Source organism: Phaethon lepturus, unplaced genomic scaffold (assembly GCF_000687285.1).
Source record: "Phaethon lepturus isolate BGI_N335 unplaced genomic scaffold, ASM68728v1 scaffold10004, whole genome shotgun sequence".
NCBI classification, from domain to species: domain Eukaryota; kingdom Metazoa; phylum Chordata; class Aves; order Phaethontiformes; family Phaethontidae; genus Phaethon; species Phaethon lepturus.
In genome coordinates this window covers 1-10918 of record NW_010536953.1, presented here as the reverse complement: position 1 = coordinate 10918, position 10918 = coordinate 1, and the positions used below count along the sequence as shown (strand labels likewise).

General features: G+C 40.5%; 1 protein-coding gene across 1 annotated transcript in view; it reads right to left on the bottom strand.

The window, feature by feature from the left end:
* LOC104620183 (hypoxanthine-guanine phosphoribosyltransferase-like) overlaps window positions 1-8507 on the bottom strand; it is a 115271-nt gene extending 106764 nt beyond the window's left edge. Inside the window, exon 1 of the mRNA XM_010286328.1 lies at window positions 8496-8507. Coding sequence (XP_010284630.1) covers window positions 8496-8507 — 12 coding nt within the window. The remainder of the gene's footprint in view (window positions 1-8495) is intronic.
* Window positions 8508-10918: the final 2411 nt, after the last annotated feature.

The following is a 10918-nucleotide window of genomic DNA, read 5'->3' as shown; positions in this document are numbered from 1 at the left end:
TACAAATGATATGTTCAGATGTTTTTATAATGATACCATTAAGCATACCAAATGAAGCTTGTACTTACCCAGTTTACCTGAGACTGCATCTGACTTTTTCTAGGTATGTCCTCTTTTTCTACCGAGGTATTTTTTCCAGGAAAAATTGAGGCAATGTGATACCAGGACTTTGATGAGCTGATCAAGGCCATTTGCAAACATATCTATTGCATATGATCAGGTCTAGTCTACAGGATATGAACAATGGATCCCATGCATTCAGGATGCATGGGATCTAACGCGTGTGCACTGAATAGGTGATCTATGTGCACACAATAAATCCAATTCACTCTGAACTTACCGTATGTGTATAAATCAAGGACGCATCCCAGACACATTAGTCTCACTGCATTTCATTTCGTCTGGGAAAACCTGGACAGAAATATGGTAGCCCTAAGCTTCCCACATTCCACACTCCACACACACATGTAATAGGTTCATGTCTTGAACCCTTAGTCTCTCTTGGGCTTTCTGTTATTGTTGATACAACACATAAATCTGAGGTTAAGTGTTCTCCTGACTTCACAGTTATTTGCAATTTTCCTATAGGCCCAACAGTCTTTAAATCCTTCTGAGTCACTTATTAGACTTTTAGGTGGGAAATAACAGACGCCCCTTGATTTAGCTCTGAGGATGATTCAGTAGGAATCCTTTCTCTGTGTAATGCCCTGGTATCTGACAAACCACTCCAAGTGAGTTTTGCAGACGTGGGCATTGTTCTCTTTGTTTAATGTTCTCTGTTGTTTTCCTAGCCAAGTTGCTTTGGTATTTATTAATTGAGAGTTGTAAGTAATTCAGTTAATCTAACACTTGATCAGCAATTTCAAATCAACGTTTGAGAGGGAACATGCCCTAAGGCAGTTGTTATTTATTCTGGTCAGGTAATTCCTTTCTGGGCTGTTTAAACAGCAACATGTTTTCTGTAACAGTAAGGCTACCCAATTTAGGAGAGAACTTTGCAGAAGTCTGCCCTTTATGTTTCTTTAAAAATTTAGCTAAGTAGACTGCTTAGTGTGACAATGATAATCAAGTATTAAGATGGTCAGATAGCAGCATTAACTAAGAATATGCAACACTGCAATATAAAGTCCAGGCATCTAGTAAGGATTAGATTTGCTGGTTATACAAAATCATGAAGATACAAACCATTTTGACAGATCTGATAGGGAGAAGAAAGATGAATACATTAGCATTTAAGCTGCCCTTTTAGCACTGACAAATCCTGTAGTGTTTCCCAGTTAAAATATTTCAACATCAAAAGATAAACATTTGGCTCTCAGGGAAAAGTTCTCATATTCACATGTATCACCCATTGCTAAATTCTCCCTTAAGTATTTTAAGTATTTTATCCGTTTGTGGAGGAAATATCAACTATACTGCTCACATTTGGATTTTAGGAGATTTCTTTTCTCCATTTGGAGTTTTGGAGTATGAGTAGGTCTGATTTGGTATTCCAAAAAAGTCCAATACTCATGAAGTTCCATAGTAGAGTTGCTTCTGGGCAGCCCATGAGGAAGAAGTTAGAATGATCTTGCTGAAATATGAAAGACTGAGCTATAATAAAAGCACTGTGATAATTCAGGGGCTAGCATATACAAGCCACATTTTAGTTAATAAACAACCAAGCTTTAATCACTGCAAGTAGATTGCTCCCTTTACACCTATAAAAAAGTGCTTTGAAAGTTAAGCAGCACAAGCATTTAGTGAGAACTCTTACATTACAAAAGTTATACCTCTTCATGTTTATCAACAAGGTAAAGGCATGCCTCCGTTCTCTCTTTTCTTCTTCCTCCCAAGAACAACAACCTGCACACTACCAAAATGTTAAGCTCTATTTAGTGAATTTTTGGAGCAGGTTTTTCCTGGACCTAATAAGACAAGTGTCTGCAGCTCCAGAATAAAGTGGGAAACTGAAGAAAGCTTTGAATTTCAAACATCTTTCAGTGAGGAATTAGTTTTAAAAGACATACAACAATAAGCCATGAAGTAAGTCCAGACACCATAATTCAGGGATAGAATATGCTATGAAACTGGCAGGCATCCAGGCCAGAGCCAGGTGCCTGTTTTGGATTAGATTCAAGTGGCCTTAGGCCACCTACAGAGCTTTCAGGTAAAATCTGGAAGCCGCTCACCTCAGTATGCCCTACCTTACTTCTATTTCAGGTACTTGTGACGATTCCCAGATGGCTGGCCCTCGTCCAAAACAACATGCTTTCAGATCGCATTGTCTCTATACTGTGATGAGGCGAGTTTCAGAAAAATGTATCTGGAAAACAGAGACTTAATAAACTGCCTGTTTTCCTCAGTTTGCAATGAGAAAATTTTACTTGTGAGAACAGCATTTATGTCTTGCCGCTCTTGACATCCTTAGTGTGTGATTGCAAATGAGCAAGACCAAGTGTATATGTATAACCAAAGGGACACAGAAGGTAGATCCTGAAAAAAAAAAAAATCCTGTGAAAAAAAAGTACTTTGTCAATGGAATTCATATTTTACCTGCCACTCTTTTTTTGTTTGTTTGCCTTTAATTCAGTTTTATTCTGGATCATGAAAATAGGCCAAGGTAAGTCAAGTTGTAAACTTCAGTGTCTAGACTTCTGACTGCAAATAATTTTTGCTTGACCGTGGCTCAGTCGTAGACATGCAATGCTTTCCATAGTCCTCTGCAAGATCCTGTGCATATCCCAGTACGCATCATGCAGTGTGCGACTCCTATTTCATACCGTGAGGGCAGCAGGCCCTGCTAGCTGGCCTGGCAGAGCTGGAGTCAATGCATTTCTTCCTGCTAGATGCAACTCAGTAAAATTGTCCTGTAAGCATGGGTAAAAAATAGTCAGGTTACGCTCAAATAGACTAATCAGTTTCAGTTTCTGGTTATGAAGCTCTAGCACAATGTTGCAGTGTCTGTGATGCCAAGAAGGTTTAAATCTCATTTAAATTTAAGCTAAAAAAAACCCTTCTGTCATTAAAAGTAAAATGATTGAAAAGGCCATGAAATAACTTTTATTAGTGTTACACTCTTAAAGAGTTCATCCATGGAGCAAAGCAACAGCACTTTCACAGTTTTTGGTATTTCTTAACGGAGGAGGAGGGAAGGATTTTGACTATAAGGCACCTTGCAGCAAACATGAACATACCTAGCATTAGACTCGTACGTAAGTAAAGCTTCAACCTACATGACTGATTTTCGTGAATATTCTATTCTACATTTCTCTTATTGTAACATACCTAAAAATCACCTCTTCTTTATCTCTCACAGCTACCTTTACATTCTTGCCCCACTAGAGCTCTTGTCTTAATATGCAAGTTCAGAATTGCCACTGTAAGGACCAACTCTACCCTTACTGAATTCAGTTGAAGAGGGGCCATTAATTTCAATGTTACAGGCGTACAGCCTAAAATGATTTCATTCCTTTTTCTTCCCAACATCCAGCTCTATTGAAAATAGAGAAAAATCAAACACTTTCCACTCAGTACACACACAGAGTAAGATATTATTAAATGTTGTCACAGCAACCAGTGCAACACTGAGTTTGTAAAACAACTGTTTGACTCCTCAACATGCTGAAATCACTTTGGAAATCAACACCACCATCAGGGAATAGTTTTGTTTGCAAATTAGGAATGCAAAGAAGGCTGTGGTAAATTAAAAAGTGTAAGCTGAGCTCTTGGGATAGGGACCAATTTTCTGTTCTGCGTGTGTTCAGCACCTAGCTCAAAAGGGGCCTGTGCAACTACTGCTACCATATTCTTCATCTGTTACCGTCATCTTTTGGCAAGAAAAATAGTGGTAAAAATATCCTTCTTTGCAGAAAATAAAAAGTAAGTCATGAAGGCCTTGTTTTCCTGGTGAAAGAGTATAAAGCAAGTTAAATACTTAGAGTTAATACCCTTATACAACACTGTGAAGTGATTGCTCACGGCCATTGTGGTGTGAAATAGCCTGCAAGAAATGAGAATCTAGTCCTCAAAAAATACAGCTTTCCAATGTCTGACACAAACCCCACTCTTGTTATGGTACAAGAGCTTGAAGTCTTTCAGTACATAGCAAATAGAGTATCTATGCATATTTATTAGACAGCGCCTTCTTTGTATAGTATTGCATGGTGCTGCAAGTCCTCTCTTATAGAAGCAAATATGGAACAGCTCCATAATTCTGTGGGAGACATTTTCCTATTTGATTGCCAAGCTGTACCTAAAATTCCCACTGAGAGGTCCATTTTGAGTAAGAAAGAGATGAAGGTGCTTGGTCTGGGTGGACTACTACAAAGAGAAGATGAAGGCACACTGAAACAGAAGTAAAAGCACCTAATTTTCGTAGGAAATGGGCTGATACTTAATTGAAAATGGTGAAACAAAGTATTTGTGGGTACCCTGCAACTGTTACATGGAAGGAACTGAAAAGGCTCCTGAGCTACTTTGCAATCCATGTTCCCAGCGAGAAGGCTGAAGTAACAAAGGCTCATTGATGTGAAGGCGGGGTGGAAGTTTTTAATAGAGGAATCCCAGGAGCCAGCCAAAGAAGCATTATCTTGTATTTAAAAAAATCTGCAAATAATGAAATTCAGAGGAGAGAGAAGCCAATTTTCTTCTTTGCTTGGCCCATGAAATTAGTAGCAAATAAAAGAAGAAACATGTAAAAAGGACTGGAAACTAAATCTTCCCAGCAACATTCTTCTCAGGGTATATTGTTCAAAAGAGTACAGGGATTCACATTCAGAAATGCTGAGCAGGTTCAGTTCCTGTTGATCTCAACTAGAGCTGTGAATTCTTGGTACTTTGGCAAATTAAGTTCATAGAGTGCACTTGAAATTTTCAGCCCAGAACTCAGACTCCCACCCTGAAACTAACTGGATACAAGCAGGAAAATTGTCATCAGAGATCTTATCTTACAAAGCAGCACAAAATTATGCTAGCACTTGTGGGAACAAGTCACATCAGCAGAAGTTAACTTTCCAGTCCAGAAATAAAATGAAAAAGCAAGATAATATGTCAGGCTTGGGTGAGATGAAGCAGCACTACTAGGAGCAGGGGAGAAAAAACCAACTTTTAACCTCTATTGGATGAAACAAGTATGTTTTGTTTACAGACATGAGAAGAAGAACCAATAAGAAATGAGTGAGGTACCATTTCATCCCAATGCCATTTGTTTTGGGGGTGGGGTAACCTCATACATTCCTATCATGGAAGAAAGAGATTGAAACTTCCATATGGATTTTCTTTCTTGGCCTGGTTTATCCTTTTCTGGGGTGCAGATGCTGGCCGACTGTAACAGAGACTGGGCTTTCCTTCCTGCATGTGATGCCAAAGTATGTCTGAAACCAATACTAGTGTCTTAGAAGTAATTTGCAGGGGTTTTAAATATGTCTTTGTGACTCCGTAGGCTATACAGCCTTCCGGGTGTAGCGCAAATCAGTATTTATAAAAAGCATTTTCAAAGTGGATCTTTGAACCTGCTGGACTGCATGGTTTCTCCCATGCCATTTTTGATCCATTGTATAAATACAAATTTTGGCACATGCACAACAGTATAAACTGCATAATTGTTTTTATTAGAGTTCTGTGAGTTTGGAGGTACCTGTGCTTTAATTACACTTGGCAAGTTTCCAGGAAAACTCTTCTAAAATGTAGTGCTTGCAAAGCCATAGTCGGGCCACCCACAGTGACAGCTTTTATTTTTCTTCTATTAGTGATGGACATTTTCATTTAATTTTGGTCTGTGTGTGTGACAGAGCCTCCATGTACTGAGCTGCAGCTTCCCCCTGTTCACTTTTCAGCCACTTTTCAGAGTGTGTCGGGACACTGTGGCAGCAACTTGTGACATTTGGAGCCAAGCCAAATGAACGCTGTTTGCCAAGTTTTTAGGTTATCTTTCTTGCTTCCTTGGTCTCCCCTCCCCCTTTTAAAAATTGCTGGTGACACTAGAAATGCAAGTCAGCTAATCTCATCTAAAATCTAAGCATTAGCCTACAGCACTGACTGCAAGAGAAATGCAGAACATTGCTCTGTGAAGTTCCTGTATGTCAGCTGTAAGCACGCAGCATGGAGGTGGTTTTAGTTCCGCTCCTGAGCCCAAATCTCTGGTGCAGCAGGACAGAGCAAGTACAATAGTAACAAGTCAGCAGGATAGCTGGAACTTCATACTCCATGCCAGAAAGTAGGATGTCCAGCTAGCCCAAATAAATGTGTAGAACTAATCAAATTAGGATGGACATGCTGTGCAATACAGAGAAATGCATGTAAGCAGAAAATTGTGTTTAATATTTGTAATCAAAAGCATTTATTTGGGACTAAAACAGCCCAGTGCTACGTGCAAATTGGGTGAGGAAAAAATGTAAACATTGTTGCTTTGATTTCGTTGGGAGTTAGGGTACAGCAGAAATGCTGGATCAAGCTCCTTTTCCAGTGGCTGTGATTAAAAAACTATGTGAAATGAATTTAGGGGCTTATTGACAGAAAATATTACTGTAAATGGTGGTGAAAACCTATTCCACAGAGATTACTCTTTATTGCATGGAGTTTGCCAGAATTTATAGGATGCAAACTGGAAACTGTGGGTTTAGAGACCATTGGAGGAAATAACTTCAGTCCTAACACCATGTTTTGAGGCTTCTGCAGAAATCAGAATTTAGTACAGAAAATGGTGAGACAGTGGAATTTTATTCTGTGAACTTTCAGGCCCTTAAGGAAGAGGAATTAATGGAGGAACCATACTAAGTCATCCAATAGATGTTTTTGTTACTTACACAGTTTCCATGTCAGCTGAAATATAGTTACCCATAAACAGAATAACCAGTGACATGGTATAGCCCATGCCATGTGTCACTGAAGAATGCAGTTAGCCATCATGCAAAAGCAACTTTATTCCAGTAGCTTGTATTATAAACTGAACACTGGTTAGAAATGCAGAAATATGCTTTTGGGAACAGGCTAGACTAGCATTTTCCATCCCTGAGAATACTGTAGTCAGCTTCAGACTTCAGGGTAGTAAAGTAACGTTGTTTCTTGTTATGAGAGTAGCCTTTTAAAATTTGGGGAGGTGTGAAAATATACAGCGTAGGAGTGGATCTGCTGTTAGCAGGCATTACAATACTGTCTAGTGCTTTACAAACCGTGCAAGTAAGAACAAGCGCTAATGCTGTTCCAGCTGCAGGGGAAGTTGACCGGTGTCCTCAGATCAGTCCTTTAGGATGTGTCATGTTCCAGCTGTGACCCCATACCATACGTGAGGTGCTCCCGATGACAGGGAGATAGGCCACGAACTCGGTTTACGGTCTACTTTCTGCACGAAGGATCTTTCTGGCAGGAAGGATTCGGTAGACTATCTTCTCAGGTTCTGTAACTCAGCCAGGCAGAGGAGCTATGATCATTTATGCCCGCTGAAAGGATTTGGCCTCTTCCTAAACTGCATGGTATTGAGTGTGTTTAGATAATGTACAAATAGCCATGCAAATGTAATTTGATACCAGAGGACTACATCCCTGCAACTACGCTTAATCTATACGAACGATTCCACAAGTTCTTTTTCGAGTTGCTCATATTTTGTTCACCTAGAGGTTTTGTCCTGCTACAACTGAGTAACAGTGGCTGAACTCTTTAGACAAATTATTTGAGATTATTGAATGGATAATATAATATAATGGGAAAGAAAAGCCTCCTTAGCAGTTGTGGTGCGTGTGGAGCATAATCAACTATGGAGCATAACTTCACTTTGGAGCATCTTCAACTTGGGACAAAGGTGAACTTGATGGGTTTTGAAAACTACCAGCTCATTCTGAAGAGGTTCATTTTCATTTGTAAAGAGGTTTCCATGAAGAATTCTCTGCAAGGAGTTTCACCTGGCATGTGGTTAATCACCACTCACTATAAATGAAGGCAGAGAGCTTCTGTGCTTCACAAGAATGAAACATCTTCATGAGGATAAACACAAAGAGAGCATAAGATTGAGCTGGAAGAATCCTACAGAGTGCTTACATGTATCCTGAATAACCCAACAAGTATGTTGTTTGGTGAGAAATAGTCACGAGATGGTCAAGTAGGTATGGACAGTTGCAGAAACTGAATTGCTGAGTTAGCAAAACACCCATGTGCTCCAATTCTACTATGTGTATTCACCCCTCACTGCACCTTTTTTCCATTGGAAGTACTCTGCTTCCAGTCATCCAATCATATGTGATTTAAATATGGTATAAATTATTAAAATTAATTTCTAATACAATTATATTAGGAAAAATAATCTAGGTTGACAGAGGAAGAGGTGACAGCCATCAGACAATAGACTTCTATGAATCATTCACTCATCTCAGTGGTCACAAATGTCTCACATGATAAAGAATTTGCTCTAACAAAGACAGCAAAACAAACATGATGGCATTTTAATTCAGGGCTTATTTCTTCTGCGTGCCTGTCAGTCATGTTGCTGATAACGTGAGTTCTGTGTGGCGCTAGACTCTTACCACGATGGCCATGCTGGCATAGTTATTGAGGAAAAAAGTCTATAGAAATTCACAAGGAAAGAGGGATTCAGAATTGGAAAGAAGAGAGTTATTAAAAATAATAATCCATGTTATCTGATAAGCTAGCAAGTGGAAACAAGAACATCCAACACCTTTGCATCTAGACATCAAGACGATGGACACTTTGCATGCAGGTGTGATCTGTCTAGGGCGGGCGGATGAGAAGCCCTGGTGCAACTCGGGCTATGCTCTTGCAAGCCTCAGTGTGGTGATGAAGGTGAAGCAGTAAATCAAACCCTGTACTTGCCCTTGCAGATAGGAGAGAAATCCTGACTTCCTGAGTCATGGTACAGAGATGATTTCTTTACACTGGAGGTCCCACTCCAAGAAATGTGTTATTATCTGTTGTGCAATGTTGCTTAACGGTGACAAGCTGCTTCTGGGTCTCCACACTTTCTTGCATTCATGGGTAATGGAGGAGTTTCTCACGTAGGTGGAACACAATTACAACAGGTGGATACAAACAAGGAAGGGAAGAAAAAGACCTACTGAAAACTGACAAAACTTATCGGCATAAAAAAGTGATAAAGGCACCCAACCTGACAGTTTAGGAAGAATAGAGAAGAGTCTAATAACAGACTGTAGTATGGTAATGATTATCTCTGAAGGAATATGTGCTTGCTGGTCATCTGAGGTGGGAAATGCTGGGGAGTTGGGGGAAGAAAAAACCCCTCTGACTGCATTGTTTACTGCACTGCTGACTGTGGAGTTTTATTCCTCTAATGTTCTGCATGGTAACTATGTTTGCACATGGTAACAAGCTGCCTGCAGGATTCTCTGATGTTTATGACCATCACTGCTGGGATCTTGATTGACTCGGGGAGCAAAGTGTGATGTTGTCTGAGCATGTTAACTGATCAACGTTGCTGCCTAGAGGCCAAGAGAGGTTCGGGTCCCTTGCCTAATGCCAACTCAAATTTGGATGCATGTCATTTATAGTCATGCAAAGCAGTGTCACATTTTTTCCTTCTTCTTTGATCATACTCAGAAACTATAAATCCCCAGGGTGAAATCTTAACTCCACAGAAATCACGAGCAAAACTCTCTTCAGTGGTGCTAGGTTTATAGTGAAAGTTGTCTTCTTCTTTCTTAAACAATTCTTGTAATTGCTAGAGAACTGTATTTATTTCCCTCCCCACCCAGCAAATAAAATGTCAGTCTTCACAGTCAGGTAGTCTACTAAAAACAGTCAAGTTTGTCTGTTCAGGGTGTTAAGAGCCAATAATAAAATTACAGCCCAGTAATTCTATATTTTTCTCCTATTATCTGCAATGCACAACATGTTTTTTATGTTCTGCTCCACTGGGACCATTGTAAACCTGTAGCCAGCTAGTTTGTTTGGATATACTCAGTGGGAGGTGACAGGTGCGCTGTTACAGAAAGTTCTTGAAACTTTATCATAATATATTCAGCAAGGTGATAATGTAGAACCCAGTGGGAAATAGAGAGAGGTGAAGTAGAAATTCCACACCTGGGAATTTATTTAATGTTTAAAGACAGGAAATGCTTGCGAAGGGCAAATATCTCTAATCTGTCTAATCCACTGCCCCAAACTAGTTACCACGAAACCCCTGGTGAAGAAGGTAGATAGAGGAGATGACCTCCAGCTCACCTCGGCTTCCATTGCGCTCTCCAGCTGGTGTGCCAGCTGGAGCAGTGAGGCACCTTAACTTGACACAGCTACCGTTCATTTTCATGGCGTGACCCTGCGACAAGGGAGATTTTGAGTGACACATTTTGACTGAGACACGTACTGGAAAACTATCTAGCACAAAAGGGAGATCATGAGGTGAGGGACGCTCCTCCAAGTGCAGCCAAAAACGTTAGAAACAAGTTCTGTATTGGTTTCTAGCCCAGACCAGTCCCATCCACTTCAGTGGTTTGGTTTCCTTTCAGAGTGTTTATATCTTTGATCCTTTACTGAAGTTTTCTCTAGAAGGGAAAGTGCAACCTAACAGCAGAGACGAGGTTAGTCGAGACCAGAAGCCGTGCTGCATTTGGCTCAATACACGCAAGCCACCGTGTGGGAGTCGGCTCCTTTACGGACGTCGGTGTTCGAAATTCACTAACTGGTCGCGGCTGTCGCAGCTGTATTTTTTCCCAGGCAACCTAAGCCTCGTTTGATTTGTTTGTTTGTTTTCTCGTGAAGCTACCTTTCAAAAGAACAGAAAATAGCAGCGTATTCTTTCCAAGCGGATGGTGCTTTGGAAGCTTCATGGCAGACGCCGGGCTCTGCTCCGTCTCCCAGCATCATCGCAAAACCTCTGATTAAGCCCTGTGGTCGGTGCCCCGTCTTGCCCCGGGCAGACTCCCCGGTGCCTGCGCAGCTCGCCACAGGTGTGCCAGCTTTGCCGCTGCCCCGG